General features: G+C 34.5%; 2 protein-coding genes and 2 long non-coding RNA genes across 4 annotated transcripts in view; 2 read left to right on the top strand and 2 right to left on the bottom strand.

Moving 5' to 3' along the window:
• Nucleotides 1-1,617: 1,617 nt before the first annotated feature.
• On the top strand, nt 1,618-13,968 carry ppme1 (protein phosphatase methylesterase 1). Its single transcript, NM_199937.1, is given in 14 exon segments — nt 1,618-1,816; nt 5,017-5,116; nt 5,220-5,312; nt 7,149-7,206; nt 7,362-7,413; nt 7,494-7,648; nt 7,764-7,854; nt 10,264-10,329; nt 10,438-10,567; nt 10,824-10,953; nt 11,030-11,074; nt 11,165-11,229; nt 11,325-11,392; nt 13,564-13,968. Coding segments are annotated over 14 exon segments (1,137 nt in total). The 5' UTR covers nt 1,618-1,733; the 3' UTR covers nt 13,565-13,968.
• LOC147838840 (uncharacterized) lies at nt 1,620-5,018 on the bottom strand. The gene is made up of 2 exons (XR_015520369.1): nt 3,770-5,018; nt 1,620-3,534 (listed from the first exon to the last, which is right to left on the bottom strand). It is a non-coding gene; the product is annotated as an uncharacterized LOC147838840 (long non-coding RNA).
• Nucleotides 13,969-15,635: 1,667 nt separating the features above from the next.
• The window catches only part of LOC141379874 (uncharacterized), a 44,646-nt gene continuing 39,375 nt past the window's right edge, over nt 15,636-20,906 (top strand). The window contains exons 1-3 of the long non-coding RNA XR_015520366.1: nt 15,636-15,725; nt 16,696-16,858; nt 17,432-17,613. This is a non-coding gene — a long non-coding RNA (uncharacterized LOC141379874). The remainder of the gene's footprint in view (nt 15,726-16,695; nt 16,859-17,431; nt 17,614-20,906) is intronic.
• Nucleotides 18,269-19,533, bottom strand: or92a7 (odorant receptor, family 92, subfamily A, member 7). The gene is given in 2 exon segments (NM_001386277.2): nt 18,269-19,328; nt 19,455-19,533. A coding segment is annotated over 1 exon segment (969 nt). The 5' UTR covers nt 19,326-19,328; nt 19,455-19,533; the 3' UTR covers nt 18,269-18,356.

Here is a 20,906-nt window from a genome sequence, read left to right as displayed (position 1 = left end):
GAGTAATTAGGCAAGTTATTGTATAAAGACGATTTGTTCTGTGGACTACTGAAAAAATGAATAGCTTAAAGCGCTAATCATTTTGAACTTAAAATGTTATATATATATATATATATATATATATATATATATATATATATATATATATATATATATATATATATATATATATATATATATATATTTATATATCCTAGCCAAAATAAAACAATTTAAACTTTCTTCAGAAGAAAAACTATTATCAGATATACTGTGAAAATGTCCTTGCTCTGTTAAACATCATTTGGGAAATATTCAAAAAAGGAAAAAAAAAAGAAAAAAAAATCAAAGGGGGGCTAATAATTCTGACATCAGCTATATATATATATATATATATATATATATATATATATATATATATATATATATATATATATATATATATATGATAAAGAATATGGAATTAGGTTAAAAACTATGAATTTATTATTAACTAATTATCATTAATAGATTCATTAATATATGTGGTCAAAGGTTTTTGTGAAGGCTGTGCATATCAATTTGTATTATTAAATAAGCGGACACTTACGATAATATTTTTTTGTTTGTTTTGCAATAGAAAAATTATAAGAACAATAAATTAGACACATTTAGAAACTCAGGAGACTGGCGATAATCTTTTTTTTTTTTTTTTTTTTTTTTTTGGCATGCACTATTTTTTTTATTTTTTTTTTATAGTTTTGAAACATTACATAAAGTAAAAATACAACAATTGAGATATATATTATATCCATAAACATTACTATAATTACAAGAATCAAAATTAATGAGGTAATATATAACAGGAAAAAAAAAGTGTAAAATATTGCAAAGGAAAAAAAAATAAATAAAAGATTAATAAATAAGATAAAAAAAAAAAACAATTACAAAATACTTCTATACATATAAACTAAAATAATAACTTAGGATACACTCATCGACTACAGCGGGGGATCAGAACTAGAAAAAAATTCCTTCATGAAAACTAACATTAAATCATTCTTTTTGTTTTTAATTTGCATTAGAGACTTTTTCAGATTTTCCATTTCTAATAAAAAAATATTACATTTTGGTACACATTTCGCAAATTTCTGTTTATGTATAAAATATTTACCTTGTAAAATGTAGAAGTTAACAACATACTCGAATGTTCTTTTTGTGTGTGAAAAAGTGCAAATCACATCTTTTAAAGATAGCCTGTAATTAACATTTCTTTGCCCAAATAACACGTCACTAACATCATTCCAAAATTTACGAGAGGCATCACAGTTATAGAAAAGATGAGATAAGTCTTCCTCATGTATATTACAAAATGTGCAAGTACTCTCAATATCCATGAATTTAGATGACTGGCGATAATCAATCCATCATCCTTTGTATTGCATTACGTCATAGTTTTCAGGCTGGTTTACGTGCCGAGGAGCCCAAACTGGTGTTTGCTGTTAGTTGTAGTTCTTTCCATGCACTGTGACGTCAGCGCCAGCAGTAAAATCCAGTTACATGACTACACTTACCATAATGCACTCCGGGCAAAAGTGCTGGTGGGTGGAGACTACTGGTGCGAACATAGATTTCTGTACCTGTCTGCTGAGCTAGTCCGATTTATCGTTCATTTCTCTTAAGTGTGCAGTTGCAGTGTGTATAGAAGGCGACTCGTATGGTGCAAAGAAAGCTAGACGTTTTAGGCGCTCAAAGGGTTTGGTTTTCCTCACATCATGGAGAAACAGTTGCATTTGAATTTGCTAGCCTCTAAGCCCCCAATGGCAGGTTTGCAGTCGGGATCTAAAATAAGAATGGGGTGAGTTTACACTTTAATATCATGTTTAGCCATAGTGTAATGCTTACATACTAGACAGGGTGTTAGAGCAACCCTTTATCGCTGATGGCCGATTGCTGTCACGATCTACATTCGTGAGTCACGAGTCGTAACAATTCTCGAGATCTGTTGAATATTTTCACGTGTAACTGCTTTGAAATCTCTCAAACCTGTCTTAGTTTAGCTAACAGCAGTATGCGGTTTAATTCTGCCCCTCTGATCTGAGTGACTCCTGCGTCTTGTGTCTCATCCAAGCAGCACGATCACGACTCACTCGATAGCGATGATCGAGTCATTCTCCCGAATCAGATCATTTCTCCTGCTCGTTTGGTACTAACTAGTGTGTTCTAGTATTAATGCTATTTGGAAGTATGTTTGCTGCGTTGTGATTGTCACGTGACCTGCTAGCGTCAGTTGCGTCGCTTATTTAGCCATTCACAAATCCTGTCCCATGACCTCCCAGCAAGCTTTTTTTTGTTTTTAAAATATGTTTAAAAGATGTCTAATAGACGTCTTAACAGTCGTCTTGGCTAAAACAAGGCTACATTTGGGCTTTCAGTGAAAATCTAATATACGTCTTAGAATAGGCCAAAACTAGACTAAACATCAAATACACAGAATTAAATGACTACAGATATAAAGTCTGTCTAATCTGTCTATTTTGGGCTATTTTTTAGATCGCTATTAGATTTTCACTGACATTTTTTACGAGTTTAGCCTTGTTTTAGCCAAGCTGTCTTTGATTAGATGTCTATTAGACGTCCTTTAAACACCAATATGTTTGCTGGGCTCAAGGTAAAGTATGCCCACTTTAGTATCTCACTGAAAGTAGTGCATTCTTTGAGTACTCTAGTCATTTATGAGTACTTTGAATTCAGACTAAAGGTGCAGACTTAACCAATAAGTGAGGTAAGCAGTCGCTTAGGGGCCCCCAACCAATGCACAGAGACCTATATTAATCATATAGCTTTTTTATTAATTTTCTATAATATGTTGTAAAATCTGGCGATGCAGTGGCTCGGTAGGTAGTGCTGTCATCTCACAGCAAGAGGGTCGCTGGTTCGAGCCTCGGCTCAGTTGGCAATTTTGTGTCGTTTGCATGTTCTCCCTTCGTTCATGTGGATTTCCTCTGGATGCTCTGGTTTCCCCACAGTACAAAGACATGCGGTACAGGTGAATTGGGTAGGCTAAATTGTCCATAGTGTATGAATGTGTGTGGAGGTTTCCCAGAGATAGGTTGTGGCTGGAAGGGCATCTGCTGTGTAAAAACGTGTTGGATAAGTTGGCGGTTCATTCCGCTGTGGCGACCCTGGATTAATAAAGGGACTAAACCGACAAGAAAATGAATGAATGTTGTAAAATCTGTCTATAACTATTAAGATTTTAACGTTATTAGCCTACTACTCTTCAAAAGTGGAACATTCTTTTCTTACTGCACGTGCAAGTATTAAAATCTAATCACAAATATGACTTATTAACTGTACATAATGTTTTATTTGTGAATTTATTGTGTTTAATTTTACATTAAGAAGATAAAAGTTCCACTTAAAATATATATTTTATCGTGTGGTTTATTTACAAAAAAAAATCTGTAAAGGGGCAGCAAAGTGGCACAGTAGCACAATCGCTTCACAGCAAGAAGGTTGCTGGTTCAAGCCTCAATTGGGTCAGTTGGCATTTCTGTGTGGAGTTTGCATGTTCTCCGAGAGGGTGCTCGCTGCAGAGCCATTTGAGGAGAGCTGAGCTCCAGCGAGGGGGAGCATGAGCTGTCGCTCCTCCTCCTGTAAGCTGTTTTAATGCGTACACCAACCCCACCCCTAACCCTACCCCCAGTGACATCACTCGTAGAAGAAGTGCAAAAAAGGTGGAGCTCAAGCTTAAGCTCCCCCTCTCTGGAGCTCACCTCTCCTCAAATGGCTCTGCAGCGAGCACCACTTGGTGTTCTCCCCGTGATTGTGTGTTTCCACCTTGTCCTCCGGTTTCCCCTACAAGTCCAAGATCATGTGGTATTGGTGAATTGGGTAAGCTAAAGTTGTTTGTAGTGTATGAGTGTGTATGGATGTTTCCCAGTGATGGGTTGCAGCTGGAAGGGCATCCGCTGCGTAAAACATAAGCTGGATAAGTTGGCGGTTCATTCCGCTGCAGCGACCCCAAGGGATTAAGCCGAGAAGAAAATGAATGAATAAAAATCTTTAAAGAAAATTTATATCTATAGAAAGAATGTTTTGAGTTTCAATGCTAGGGCCACATACCTGCAATTGTTTAAGACCCCCAAATCATGACACCACTTCACACCCATTCATGAATGCTCTCACAGTGCATCATGGGATAGCATAGTGTCCATCGGATGCACACTTTAGAATCTCACCAGAAGTTGTAGGTCATCTGGATACTTCTCGCATACTATTTTTTGAATTCTACAAATTCAGACATACTACTCGGCTCGCATATTGTTTTTAGCTTACTGTATAGTATGTAAGTAATTTCGGAGGTAGCCGTTGTGTTCAAAGCAAAAAAAAGGTTGTTGTTTTTTACCTTGAATTTTTAAAAGAATATATTTTAGAGCAGTTATCACAATACCGTAAAACTGTGATGTTTTTATCCAAGGTTATCATACCGTTAAAATCTCATATACTGTACATGTGACCAAATAAAGGTGTCTCTAAAAATGTTTATGTTGTTAATATTTTAACATCGATACATAATAATAGGCGTTTCGTTGATCTGCTGATTGATGTCAATATCAAAGTGTTGTTACACCTCTAATACTTGATCAAGATAGTTACATCATGATGCAAAATGTTAGATTAATCAGTTTAACACAAACTGTATGGGAAAAAGTTTAATTTAAAGATTTCCTGTTGTTAATGTAAAGCCAACATCTACCTATTATATTATAACCACAGACTTTTGGTAAGAAGAGTAAGAAGTTTATTCACCTGCTAAAGCAAATACTTCAGAAAAAAATTGCAATGTCAAGTTGTATCAAACTCCTGAAAACAACTTTTCATCTTCATGTAGGCTATATTTTGTTTGAAATTGCTTCTCCAATTTGTTTTTCGATTTTGTTGTGCTTTATATCCAGTTGGTCAGACATTTAAACTGCAACGATGTAAGGATATACAGTACATATAATATCCACAAGAACACTCAGATGTTAATGACATGATTTTTTTATGCAGACCAGGAAGAAAGCGAGATTTCTCTCCCCTTCCATGGAGTCATTACTTTGAAACTATTGAGGACGTGGAGGTGGAGGTGGAAAATGACAACAGCAAAGACATATCCTTTGTTTTACTGTGGAGCAGACTGTTGGCCAATTATGTTATTTTTTTTTCAGAGGTTTCCATCTTATTTTGTGAAGCATCCTTTAACTCCTGTGTACACATTCAGAATTTACAGCAGTGGCTCTCATGGTCCCGTCCTGCTGCTTCTGCATGGAGGAGGTCACTCTGCTCTGTCCTGGGCCGTCTTTACTGTGAGTTTAATATCTCTCTCAAAGTCACACATGAATACAAGCATAATATACAGTTGAAGTTAGAAATATTAGCCCTTCTGAATTATTAGCCTACCTGCATATATTTTTCCAAAATTTCTGTTTAATAGTAAGAATTTTTTCAACACTTTTCTAAACATAATAGTTGTAATAGATCATGTCTTATAACTGATTTATTTTATCTTTGCCATGTTGACAGAAAATAAAATTTTACTTGATATTTTCCAAAACACTAGTTTTCAGCTTAAAGTGACATTTAAAGGCTTAACTAGGTTAATTAGGTTAACTAGGCAGGTCAGGGTAATTAGGCAAATCATTGTATAATTCTGTTGACAATCAAAAAATATATATTGCTTAAGGGGCTAATAATAATGACCTTAAAAGGTTTTTAAAAACTAAAAACTGCTTTTACTCTAGCCAAAATATAACAAATTAGACTTTCTCTAGAAGAAAAGATATTATCAGACAAACTGTAAATTATATGTTACTCTGATAAATAGTGTTTGCGTAATATTTGAAAAAGAAAACCAAATTCACAGGAGGGCTAATAATTTAGACTTTAACTGTATATTGTTGTTTACATTTTTTAAAATAAGTTGTTTTTGATTATAACATTTTATTATTTACTTTTTAAAATGTTATTTAGCTATGATGTATTAAAAGTTCATCAAATGAGAGAGCAAAGAAAACAAAACGTGATTAATCTGCTAGTTTCCACAAAACTATGAAGCAGCGATTCAGTATAATCAGGATAATTAAATGGCATCTGAAGGATCAAGTGACATTGAAGATCAAAGTAATGATACTAAACATTCAGTTTTTTTTGCAGGAGATAAAATAAATAAATAAAATATTATATTAGTAATAAAAATATAATAACAGTAAATACAGTTTTTGCTTTTTTATTAAATAAAGGATGCCATGGTGTTTATTTGCATGTGCATATAAGTACAGTTGAGGTCAGAATTATTAGCCTCCCTTTGAATTTCTTTTTTCTTTTTTAAATATTTCCCAAATTATGTTTAACAGAGCAAGGACAATTTCACAGCATGTCTGATAATGTTTTTTTTTCTGGAGAAAGTCTTATTTGTTTTATTTTGGCTAAAAAAAAAAGCAGTTTTTAATTTTTTAAAACATTTTAAAGTCAAAATTATTGGCCCCTTAAAGTGATATATTTTTTCGATAGAGACAGAACAAATCATCGTTATACAATAACTTGCCTAATTACCCTAACCTGTCTAGTTAACCCAATTAACCTAGTTAAGCCTTTAATTGTCACATTAAGCTGTATAGAATTGTCTTGAAAAATAAAAGATAAAATAAATCAGTTATTAGAGATGAGTTATTAAAACTATTATGTTTAGAAATGTGTTGAAAATATCTTCTCTCTTTTAAACAGAAAATGAAGAAAAAAATAAACAAGGGGCTATCAATTCAGGGGGTTTAATAATTCTGACTTCAACTGTATATGCAACGTGTTTTGAGTTGAATCAAGTGTTAAAATTAATGTTAATCTATGCGTAAAAACATCACCATCTAAAGCATTTTATACTGGGAAAGATATATTTCTAGGTCATTTTCTATGTTCAATATGTAATGTCTGTAAACATTTAACCTTTTGTTATTGAAATTTGGTATACACATTATTCATGTTTTATAAATTAAAACGCAAACGCATATTTTAAATCCAGAAAAGTAACAATAATCTGAATGTAGTCTCTTCATAATTTTCAGATCCACATAATAATATTACTATTTCATCCCTAAAATTGATGCTAGGTTTTGTTGTCTAATATTGTACAATTTTTGTATTTTCAGTCTGTTATTTGCAGCCGGATCACCTGCAGAGTTGTAGCGATGGACCTCAGAGGACATGGTAACTGATTTTTAAAGTGTTAATTTCAGAAATCATCCTTTAATTAGCTGAAAAAAAAGGAATATAGATTTTAAAATCATATTTCAACATCATTCATATAATATAGCTAAATATACCAACTTTCAAATGTCACATTTTCCTATTGAATTCTTCAGGTGATAGTAAAGTAAAGAACCCGGACGACCTCTCTGCTGAAACAATGGCCAAGTGAGTACATACACCTTTTGAAAGTCTGCATAATAGAGATTTTTTTTCAGCATTTAATATAAATGTTACCTTTTCTTCAGGGATATTGGAAAAGTGGTGGAGGCACTTTATGGTGAAAACCCACCTCCAATCATGATTATTGGACACAGCATGGGCGGAGCTATAGCAGTTCACACAGCTGCAGCCAATCATGTGCCATCTCTGCTTGGTCTTTGTGTTATCGATGTAGTGGAAGGTACGTTTTTCTGCTATCAACAGTGTATGCTTGTCACTGATTTCCATTGAGTTTGAACATATGTGACTGTTGGTTATATGTATGCATGTATTGATGGTTATTGCTCATTTCTCAGGCACAGCAATGGATGCCTTGAACAGCATGCAGAACTTTCTGAGAAGTCGACCAAAAACATTTAAATCAGTGGAGAATGCAATTGAGTGGAGGTACACAGAGCTAAGCGTTTTGTTGACAATAATATCTAGGGTCATTTTTAAAAAATGTGTTTGGTTACCTCACAGATGTGTTTACTTCTTTATCTCTTACATTATTTCATTTAAATAATAATAATAATAATAATAATAATTAATTAAAATATTTTCACGGTCAAAGGGTGCCCGTGTCCCCACCAATATCCATCAACTATTGAAATGTCCCCACCATTCATTTATTTCACTTAAAAAATCTTGCTGTCAATCATAACCTAGGCGTGCAGAAAGGGTTAAATCTCTTAAAAGTGACGTCGCATCTTTAGTTTTATCTCAGGCATGCTTTGCACTCGCGCTACAAGCGTACCGCGACAAAGCCCAACCGAACAGCACTCTGGCACACCTCTTCCCAGGCCAGAAGCAGCCAACTGAATCGCGGCCGGGGCACAGTTCGATACACTCACACTTGTCAAACAAATCAGGAAATGCTCCTGGGCACGGTTCGGATAGCCTAGTGTGAGTACACCCTTAAATGCTATTTTACTTGGTATTAAATTTTGTATTCTTTTTGATTCTGCAATGTATAGTTGTATACTAAAACTTGCTTGGATTTAATCTGCGAATATTGACATGCTGTGTAGTTTATAAAATCGATAATTTCCTGTTAGATTTGACATCACGTTGCCTTGGTTACTGCAGTAACCAAGGCAACACCATTATTCCTGCTGTCCTATCCGCTTGTTAAGTTGTGATGTATTGGTGATATATAAAATACTGTTTACTGGTTTAAGCCGCTACTCATTTGAATCTAAAAATAATAATTTAGGACCACTTTTGAATCATGTCACACATTAAAGTGAACTTAATCGAATATCATGGTGTAGACAAAAGTCTTTAGACTTACTGCATCACAGACGTTTATATTTTAACAATTGTTAAAAAATGAATAATTTTCTGGCCATCTGATATTAGGCATGGATATTGCGATCATGATATTTAAAAGTATTACATTGCTTTATAAACGTTCATTATTACCATTTGTCGAGTCTTCCCATACAGTTTGAAATTGTGCTTGGACCCAGAAGCTGCTTTGCTTGACGTCACACTTAACAATCGGATAGGCGCCACCTGCTGGATTAGCATTTATATTCATTTATTCATTCGTTCATTTTTTTTTGGCTCAGTCCCTTTATTCATCAGGGATCGCCACAGTGGAATGAACCACCAATTTTTTCATCATATGTTTTACACAGCGGATGCCCTTTCACCTGCAATACAGTACTGGGAATCATTCATATACACTCATTCACACACATACACTATGCCCAATTTAGTTTATTTAATTTACCTATAGCGCATGTGTTTGGACTGTTGGGGAAACCGGAGCACCCGGAGTATGCCCACGACAACATAGGAAAAACATGCACACACAACTCAACACAGATTTCTTACAATCAGTACTTAGTAAATATGCTGTAAGTTAAAATGTCTCTAATATTACAGGTAACACCTAAAGTAGCAATGAGGTCTTTAAATTCAATTCCATCTTTATTTGTATAGCACTTTTACAATGTAGACTGTGTCAAAGCAGCTTCACATAGAAGATCATAGTGAATTGAAACAGTGTCAGTTCAATTGTCAGAGTATAAGTTCAGTTCAGTTTAGGTCAGTTCAGTTCATTGTGTTTTAATATTCACTGCTGAGAGTTCAAACACTAAATAGCATATCCATCGATGCGTAGCTCTACAAGTCTACAAGTTTAAATGTATTGGATGGAGTTTTAAAAAAGGTCTTAAGAACTATTGAATTTCTCTCTCCAATTCCTGTATATAGCCTCCATAAGTAAATCACAAGATCAGTAATTGTATCCATACAAAATTACCAAGCTAATTAGCATGCTTTTTTTTCATTAAATAATTTATGAATGCTTGCAGAACATCAGAAATATTGTAATGTACGTTAACTTAATACTATAAGTAATCAATTTGTTAAAACTTTAGCGCACAGGTGTCAAACTCGGTTCCAAAAGGGCCGCAGCTCTGCACAGCTTAGTTCCAACCCTAATTAAACACACCTGATCAAACTAATTGAGTCCTTCAGGCTTGTTTGAATCCTACAGGTAAGTGTGTTGGAGCAGGGTTGGAACTAAACTGTTCAGGGCTTCGGCCCTCCAGGAATTGAGTTTGACACCCCTTCGTTTAACGCATCCACTTTGTTCAACTTTAAGCTGGAACAATTAATCACTGAAATCACTGTCATTTTTTTGCAGCCATAAAATTCATTAATTAATTTTCTTTCAGCTTAGTCCTTTTATTTATCAGGCATCGCCACAGCGGAATGAACCGCCAAGCTGTAAAATTCAAATAATTCAATTAAGACCAAAATCTATCTATATCTCTAAATGTATATATTTTTTCATTTTAACAGTGTGAAAAGTGGCCAGATCAGGAATGTTGAATCTGCACGAGTGTCTATGGTTGGACAGGTGAAAAAGTAAGTCTGCCACCCTCTTAGTTTACCTAAAGCAACCAACACAAGGACATGCAGAAGTGTTTGACTGTTGTGCATATATTACATGATCGTACATGTTTGGATTTTTAGATGCGAGGAGCCACTGAGTAGTCCAGGGGTTTCCAAGAGCATCAGTGAAGGCATCATTGAAGAAGAAGAAGAGGAGGATGAAGAAGGAGGAGAATCCAACCATAAAAGGAAGAAGGAAGATGACCAAGAGGTGATGCTGACAGTACAGTACAGTACAGTACTGTTTAAAAGCTTGAAGTCATTTACATTTATTTAGTTTGAAAGACATATCAGCAAAGTTTGAAAGACATAATCAGCAAAGACATATTAAATTGTTCAAAGGTGGAAGTAAATACATTGACTAGCTTGTATCTTTTTAATACAAAATTCCTTACATTTTCACACACATTTTAAGGAGAACAACTTTTTTATGTACAGATGTTTGTTGATTTTGTTTCATGTGGCAGATAAAGAAGGAATCTCTGTACACCTGGCGTATTGAACTCTCAAAGACAGAGAAATACTGGGAGGGCTGGTTTAAAGGACTGTCTTCCCTCTTTCTCAGCTGTTCTGTGCCAAAACTTCTTCTGCTGGCTGGTATGAATGTTTAGACATTTTGTTTGAAGTCTTATTGTGAAAAACAGCTCCTTATATTTATTATATCACCCCATAGGTATTGACAGGCTTGACAAAGATCTTACCATTGGGCAAATGCAAGGTTAGGTGTTGATATTCCTGCTATTCAACGCAGACTTTATAGAGGGTACATCATACATTTATTCATTTATCTCCTTTTAATTCTGTACAGGGAAGTTCCAGATGCAGGTTCTGCCACAATGTGGCCATGCCGTTCATGAAGATGCCCCAGAAAAAGTGTGTTTATTATCTATGACACTTTCAATAAAGCTTGTACATTATCCAGTATGATGTATTTGTTTCTGATCACCTATATTTACATTTTTTTTCAGGTAGCTGATGCTTTAGCCACTTTCATGGTTCGTCACAGGTTCACTGAATTAAAGGAAGGGTTCCCCTGGTGAGAAATGGACATTTTGGCACATTCAAATAACTTTTAATATTTGGAAACTATTATAACTGATATAGAGGCTGATAAATGCACATTTTGATATGAAATTATCTGAGCCTGATTACAAAAAAAGACAAAAAATATTCCAGTGGAGATCAATTTAATTTAAAAACCCTAAAGGGATATTTCAGGCAGCACAGTGGCGCAGTGAGTAGCGCTGTTGCCTCACAGCTAGAAGATCGCTGGTTCGAGCAATTAATTGAGGAGTTTGCGTGTTCTCCCGTGTTTGTGGGGGTTTCCTCCAGGTACTCTGGTTTCCCCCATAGTCCAAAGACTTGAGCTATTGACCTTATTCTAAATCCTAAATGCGAAAGTGTGCCCATTTTTGCGATTTGTTTTAGAACTTCTGAATTAGAAGAAGAAGAGAAATAACTTGGAATAATAAGCGCAAGATGGTCTGACTTAAAATGGTCTGACTACTTGCTCTACAGACAAAACAGAATAATAAAATAAGAAAATATCAGTTTGCAACATCAAGCAGCGTAACGAGCTGTTTTTAGTGTCTAAAAATGAATGGAAGTGAACGAGACCGGAAGTCTCAAGCCAAAAAGATTCACATGGCTGCGCCCACTCGAAAGCGAAGAATAGGTGAATTGGGTAAGCTAAATTGTCCTTAGTGTATGTCCTGGTCCTCCATGTTGGGGTTGAGCATTGAACTAATGACCCACCTCGTAAAAAATTAGAGGTTACGAAACACCAACATGTTGCGGCTAAATATCAACTTCGATATAAATAGCCCTAAAGTAAGTAAAGGAATTGTTCACCCAAAACTGTCATCATTTACTCACTCTTTAGTTGTCCCACACCTGTTTGACTTTTTTTCTGTTTAGCTGAAAAGAAGATATTTTAAAGAAAGCTGAAAATCTGTAACCATTGACTTATTTATTTTTTTACTACGGAACTCAGGTTGGTTACAGGTCTTCTGCTTTCTTCAAAATATCTTCTTTAGTGTCGAACAGAAGAAAGACACTCAAGATTTACGTGAGCGAGAGAGTAAACAAGTGAGTAATTTTTCATTTTTAGGTGAACTGTCCCTTATACTGCAATGAAACATCTGAAAAATTTAAATTAAATTTTTAAGTTGTTTTTCCTCCCATGATTAGTTTGTCCTCTAGTATAAAGCAGGTTTAATTATATCAACCCAATTTTAATTTAATAGCAGTAAATATAAGCATTGTAGGTCCATTAAAAATGCTTTTTATCTGGATATTTTTAAATGTGGATCCATAAAAAATTGTAGAGTTTTTATCAAAAGGAAATTAAACACAAATTTTTATATTTTAAAAGTTTTGTATTCTATGTTATTTTTGTGTGGTTAGCACAGTCACCTCACAGCAAGAAGGTCACTGGTTCGAGTACCGGCTCGGCGAGTTAACATTTCTGTGTAGAGTTTGCATGTTCTCTCCGTGTTCATGTGGGTTTCTCAAAACCAAAACTTTGAAATTCCGCCCCCTAGACAAATCTGGGCCATTGCAATTGATACGAGTTTTGTAAAGGCAACACTATAAAAAATATTTAGCATATATATATATATATATATATATATATATATATATATATATATGTATGTTTTTCTTTTCTTTTTTCCGTACTTTTTTTTTTGCAAATTTTATTTTTATTTCTCAAAAATTTATTTTAGCTTTGCAATTTTTGGAGATTTGCATTATTTAATTTATTTTTTGCTTAATACTTAATTTTTTCTCTGCAAACCTTTACATTTTGCAAGTATATATATATATGGCCCTAGATTGACTCCATACTTTTTTCCTCCACAGTCCAAACATGCGCTATAGGTGATTTGAATAAACCAAAGTTGGCTGTAGTGTGTGTGTGTGTATGGGTGTTTCCCAGTACTAGATTGCAGCTGAAAGAGCATCTGCTGTGTAAAACATATGCTGGATAAGTTGGCGGTTCATTCCGCTGTGGTGACCCCAAATTAATAAAGGAACCAAGTCGAAGGAAAATGAATGACTATTGTTATTGATGTCTTTTTATTGTTATGAATCTTTTTTATAAACGTGTTATTATATTTGATCTGTTTTGCCGTGAAATTGAGGCTTATATAACCCCTGATATCTAATGTTGCTTTTTTGTTTGTCTTTATGTATTTGTTTGACCAGACAATGTGTAGCCTCCACTCGTAGTCTTCATCCAGCGCTGTCATCCCTCTCTGCTCTCCACCAGAGACTACAATACAACCAAAACCATGATGACGCCTTCTGCCAAACTCATTCTTAGCACTTCATTCTTAAATTATATTCAGTTTTGTATGACTTTATGTATGTTTACTGTAGTCATCACAAGTAATATGGCTATTTTGGCAGGAAATAATTAATTCAATAATACTCATGATTTCAAATTGTTATGTATATTTAAATTTTTATTTTCCCCTGAATTGGTTTCTTTTGCATTTCTTTCGATGCCTTTGCTTGTTTGTTGTTGTAATTAGGATGATTGCATTATGTTGTGTTTAAAGTGTTGGTCGTTGCTGATTTCAAGGGAAATAATAAAGTGAGGTTTAAGCAGTCTGCATTCAATCATTCTGTTCTGTTTTAACATGGTCTTAATATCAATCTTTTTTCTCTGTTTATGGAAAATAACCATAGTTTTAGTTTTACACAGCAACCATGTCTTATGTGCGTTGATTGCTCTTTGTATTGACAGGTTTACTACAGTCAATATGGGTAATGTAGCAAAAAAACACAATTTACAATAATTATGTTGTTTTATTTTTTCTACCATGATATATATATATATATATATATATATATATATATATATATATATATATATATATATATATATATATATATATATATATATATATTTATTTATTTATTTATTTATTTATTTATTTTCATATTGTACCCTATTTTCACCAAATGTGACTTTTAAAGTGTTTTTAAGTTACCCTCAAATGAAAATTCACATATATTCTCACCCTTTGTTTGTACAAAACCTATTTGTGTTTCTTTTTATTGTTAAACACAAAAGAAGATATTTTTAAAAATGTTGGAAGCTGGCAACCACTAATGTTTTTTTTTTCTCCTTGTAACCCCGCTGATTTTACACCATCCAACCCGTTCTGAGCTGGGATCGAATCAGTGACACTTCAAATGGGAGTCTGTTGCTCTAACAAGGAGGCTAAAGTCTATGGCCACTAGTGTCTTTTGCTAGAGCAAATTTTTAGAGATCAGAAGAGTGAAGTTTACCTGCACAGCACTTCACTAGCTGGCCTTTGCTTTACTCATACCCCTAAACCTCACTCCCATCCGGGTCACAGCACTAATATAACCCTGCTGGTCCTTCACCACTTAACCCGCTCCGAGCTTTGATTGAACCAGCGATTTTCCACATGGAAGTCGGTTGCTCTACCAAGGAGGCTACAGACCATGGCCCCTTGTGTCTGTCACTAGAGCACCCTTTTAGAGGTCAAAGGAGTGAGGTTTACCTGCATAACACTTTAGGGTAAAGTCTAGATACGCGGCCGACCAGATCTGTGATATGCACATCAATATAGCAGCATTTTATATGACTCTGTGTAACAATAATTAATATTTTTACAGTACTGTGACGGTTTGGTTTAGGGTTGGGGTGGGGGTAGGCATTAAAATACTATTTATTGGTTAATTTAATATAGGCCTATAGCCTATAAATAATACTCGGTACTACTGTTTTTATGTAAACGGTTGGCTTTAGGGTTGGGGGTAGATGTTAATAAATTAAAATTAAAGGGAAATTTAATAAATAATTCTTGCTAACATTCATCCGCAACCATATCCGATATAGCAACAACCCTTTACCTCTGCTACATATGGAAGTCAATGGGTCCCAGCAACCAGCTTTCTTCAATATATCTTTTGAGTGTGTGTTTTTCAAGAGAAAAAAGAAACTCAAAGGTTTAAAACCACATGACATGAGGGAGAGTAAATGATGATGGTTACATGTTCTTCTCAATTAAATTGTGTTCAACAGAAAGAGGAAACTCATACAGGTATAGCCTACATAGGCTATATGGAATCATGTGGTGAGTAAATGGTCATTTGTAATAACCACATGACCCGACCTCTCTGTTTTCGAAATGGGTTTTAAACTAATATAAATGATTTAGCAAATAACTTATCTATCGAGGTGCCTGCTGGTGGTTTTACTCAAGTACTTAAGATCATGTATAGTTTTATATTTGCCACCAGAGGGCGCTGGGAGCCACGCTGATTCTTTGGTTTAACCGTTTAACGCCTTGGCTCTGACATCAAAACACACCTGCTCAGCTGGTTTCAAGGTAGTCGCATACTAACTTCTTGTTTTAAATGAAGTCATTCTGTTAGAATTTGCAATTTAACAGTGACTGAACAATGTAAGAGATGTGTTTTTCACTCAGGTGGTTTTCTAGGTTTTCTAAACTCATCAAAATCATGCCTGGGATTTGGTAGCCTACAGTCAAGTAAACAAGACCTTAACATGTTCATTAGCATTAGCTAAAATTTGGCTTTGACATAAATCAGGCCCGTAGCCAGCCTAGTGGGTGGTTCTTTGTTCTTTCAAAAATGTGGACTTTTTTTCAAGAGTTTTTTAAATGAAGTTTAAATACTGCTTTTAGTGACATTTTAAGCGCATCATCATAACCACACTTTCTGTTATACCAAAACATATTTCATAAAGATTTATACTGAAAATACAAATTTATCAGCTTAAGAGTTCACTTCCTCTTGATCCCCAATTTAGACTCTTTTATAATTTAAATCCAAACTCAAAACACATCTGTTTAGAACAGCTTATTCACTTTAACCCGACTTTATTTTTAAAGTTTCTATTGTTTTGTTTTTGCTATTGCTATTATTTTTATTTGTTTTTATTTGAACTGATTGTTCTAGCTGTCCTGTATGGTAACCTTGAGTGTCATGAAAGGCGCCTTTAAATAAAATGAATTATTATTATTATTACATCATATATCATTAGTAAAAAATAAGAATCTGTTATAAGTTTTAAATTAAACTAGCATTTATTGGGTTAATAACAAACTGCCCAGTACGTTCAACTTTCCTCCGTCAGAATTTGTCCATTTGAATAATAAAAAATTAAATAATAATGATAATAATGCAGATTATTATATACTATATTATATACAAGATTCCGAATGAAAGTTATTTGTAAAATGTTTTCAATATTTAACAATACAGTAGGTCAGTAGTGAAAGATGACTTTACTTGCATCAGATTGGACTTATGAAAAACTATTGTTTTCATTGGCAGGCATCACAGTGTGCAGTGGGTAACATGATCGCCTCACTGCAAGAAGCTCACTGGTTCGAGCCTCAGCTGGGTCAGTTGGCATTTCTGTGTGGAGTTTGCATGTTAGCATGGGTTTCCTCCAGGTGCTCCGGTTTCCCCCACAGTCCAAAGACATGCTGTATAGGTGAGTTGAATAGGCTAAATTAGTGTATGTGTGTGAAAGAGTTTGTATGTGTGTTTCCCAGTGTTGGGTTGCAGCTGGAAGGGTATCCGCTGCGTAAAACATATGCTTGATAAGTTGGTGGTTCATTCTGCTGTGGCGACCCCTAACTAATAAAGGGAATAAGCCAAAAAGAAAATGAATGAATGTTTGCATTGGCCAAAATTGATTACCTGAAGTCATGCCGTAGCAACAGCCAACAGATGATTCCGCTGTGGTTTAAAACCTTCTTTGATGGGTAATTTTTCACAATTTAGGATGACAAAGCAGTCAAAACTGGACAAATGAGCGCATGAATGGGACAAATTCTGCACCTTTGTCAGTGGGTGGTGGGCATCCTATAAATGTGAGATTTTCAACTTTAAGGATGTTTAAAGTTAACAGCTGACATATTTTGTTAATTGTCTATTTTCACCAATTTTATCTTTGTATTTTGATCTGTATTTTTTACATCTTTTGAGTGCAAAATAAAAATCATACACTGATATTGACAGTTAACCCAAAAGTAATGTCTTTCATTATATATTTTTTACTAAGGAACCAGATGATTCCAATGGCAATTCCAGTTCTTTTTGGCGTGGCGATGGTGCAGTGTCTCAGAGGGAAGCAGATTGCCACGTACCGCTCCAGAGACATCAGTGTTAAAGTCAGAGGAGGGTTATTGAATGCAAAGGTTGAGATGAAGACTAAAAGAGTGCACCGGTTCTGGTTACTTGAAGGTAAAATGATGCTGTTAAAATGCATACATGTAGTTGTTAGCAACATAAGTACATTCATAAGTATAGAACCAAAAAGGATACACTGCAGTGTCTCATAAAATATGTGTTTGCTTTTTAGAGCAAACATAATCACTGCAATTTTAGTGTTGATTCAGCATCCATGTCCACCTTGAATAAATTAAAGACACATTCTGAGCTGTCTATTAGAGCCCAGCCATAAGCTGATGGAAAAGGAACAGAGAAATAGTACTGAAGAGCCTAAATTTTAAATCAAGCAGAAAATTTGAGTGGGATCATTACACAGAGATAGAAGATCATTCTAAAATGCAAAGACCAACAAAGACCTGAGATCAGTAATGAAAGTGCATTTCACTCTGGGATATTAACTGTGCGTAAACATATACAGTACAACAGCAATGTAATTCCTTCATTATGCTGCTACAAAGTTTTTCATTTTTCCTTATATGGGAGGAGCAGTTTAATTTCTTATTAATATATACATCTAATAATAAAAGAAACGGGTCATAAATAAAAAAGAAATATACATTGAAATGAGCATTAATAGACATTGCTCAGGTTTGATTAGAGAACATATTACAAGCTGTAACAGTTTTTAATATTTTGCTTGGGAATAAATTGATCAAAATTCTGTAAACATGTTGAAACATTTTATTGTTATAGTTTACACTGTGTTTTCACCTCTCCCGACTTACTAGCCACAATATTATTAAACAACCATAAAGTTAATGCACATTAACAGAGGGCTTTACTTTGCCTGAGCGATAGCAGAAGAAATATTTGAACAAGGGCCACACGGCTTCATCTCTCATGCCATAGATCAGAGGACTCAAACAACGTGGCAGAATAAGAACAATAATATAATTTAAATATCTCAGATTAATGAAGAGAGAAGAGTCACTTCCAGTCATCATGTATAGTGTTCTCTCTATTGTGACATATAGAAAAGAGGTGAGACACAGTCCCAGCTGAATCAAGTGCAACATCACTGTTTTCAGGGCTTTTTTAGCAGAATCTTTATCAGAGGAAACAGACCTGGCTGTGATCATAATCATGATATATGTGAATATAATGATCAATGCAACAGACGCAAAATAGATCACATCAAACCATTGATTTTTATCTATCTGCCACTTGAATACAAACAATTTTTCTAAGGTGCAAAATATAAAGTCTGCAAAATTGGGGTTTAAAATTAAAGCCAAAATAATATCTGTTATAATATTGATAGTACTTAGAAACCAGATGATTCCAATGGCGATTCCAGTCCTTTTTGGCGTGGCGATGGTGCAGTGTCTCAGAGGGAAGCAGACTGCCACGTATCGCTCTAGAGACATCAGTGCTAGAGTCAGAGGAGCGTTACGGAAAGTGCAGTGAGATATGAAGACTAACAGAGTACATATGGATTTAGGTATTGGAAGGAAACACAGAGCCACTACATACATGACAGTTGTGACCAGCAAAAGCACAGAGTCGTTCATTAACATGTGACCAAAAAGTATATATCGCGGGGTCTCAAAGAACAGGTGCTTGCTTTTTAGAGCAAAGAACATCACGCAGTTTACAAAAAAGAAAAACAGAGATGTTAACACAGCCACTGCAGTTTTCGTGCTGGTGACAAGATCCATGTCTAATTTAAAGATTTGCTGATAAGTGAAAGATGAGTCCTCTGCTGTGCCATTGGATCCTGCCATAAGCTGAAAGACAAGAAACAAGACAGATTTGAGCAATGTGTTACAAAAAACATACCCAGTTTGATCTTACGCTGTTTTTTCATTAGATGAAGTAAAGATTAATAAAAGTTTGCATAAGACAGAACAGACCTATTTTCACAAAGCATCGACATTCAAAAGTGAATAAGTCAAGACATCAGCTTTTTGTATTCTCCAGCTGCAGTAATCCACAAATCATTCTGCTCCTGAGCTTTTATAACAAATACAGTGGCTGACAAAACCACGTACTTGCATCATGTGCGTCACTCGGTGGGTGGGTGCTTCTTTTCATTTACTCCTATATCGTTGCTTTTTTTGGGCTCTTTGATTAGACGTAAATGGAATCTCACTGCTGAGAGGAACATTTAGATAAATATGGGTGGTTTTGATAATTAGTATTGACATTAATTAAAAATCAGTAAATGGTTAAACATTGTTTTGTATTCCATGGACCTCTTATTATAAAATCTATTATAAAAACTGTCTTATGGTGGGACTGTCTCAAGCATTTTTAATATAGCATGTTTAATAGAGCAAGGACATTTTCACAGTAGGTCTGATAATATTTTTCTTCTGGAGAAAGTCTTGTTTTATTTTGGCTAGAATAAAAGTAGTTTTTAATTTTTTTTAAAACCATTTTAAGGTCAATTATTATCCCCTTTAAGCAATTTTTTGATACAGTCTACAGAACAAACCATCGTTATACAATAACTAGCCTAATTACCCTAATCTGCCTTGTTAACCTACTTAACCTAGTTAAGCATTTATTTGTCACTTTAAGCATCATGGTAAAGATAAAAAAATCAGTTATTAGAAATGAGTTATTAAAACTATTATGCTTAGACATGTGATGAAAAAAAATCTTCTTTAAACAGAAATTTTGTAAAAAAAAAATATTTAATAATTCTGACTTCAACTGTATATCTATATAGTTATATATATATCTATATACAGTAAATACAGTAGTGTGAAAAAGTGTTTGCCCCTTACTAATTTCTTTTCTTTGTCACACTTTAATGTTTCAGATCATCAAACAAATTAAGATATTTGTCAACAATTAGACAATTGAACACATCATGCAGTTTTGTAATGAAGGTTTTTATCATGAAGGGAAAACAAAATACGACACTATAGAGCCCTGTGTGGAAAAGTGTTTCCCTCTGCCCCTAATAATTGGTTGGGCCGATAGCAGCAACAACTGCAATCAAGTGTTTTCAGTAACCTTTGGAACTTTTTTGGGATTTTGGCCCACTCATCTTTGTGGAATTGCTATAATTTTGTCACATTGGAGGGTACAGCTTCTCAATTGGATTCAGGTCAGGACTTTGACTAGTACATTCCATTTTGTTTTTCTTCAGCCATTTATAAGACTTGTGGTGTGCTTTGGATCATTGTCCTGCAGAACCAAGTTCGCTTCAGCTTGAGGTCAGTAACAGAGGGCTGGACATTCTACTTGAGAATATTTTGGTGCATAAAGAATTGATGGTTCCATATATCACAGCAAGTCTTCCAGCTCCTGTAGCAGTAAAAAAAGCCTTAGACCATTACACTACCGCCACCACA

Source organism: Danio rerio, chromosome 21 (genome assembly GCF_052040795.2).
Source record: "Danio rerio strain M-AB ecotype USA chromosome 21, GRCz13ab, whole genome shotgun sequence".
In the NCBI taxonomy this organism is placed as follows: Eukaryota; Metazoa; Chordata; class Actinopteri; order Cypriniformes; family Danionidae; genus Danio; species Danio rerio.
Note: the sequence above shows the minus strand (reverse complement) of the source record. Positions and strands in the feature narration are given on the sequence as shown.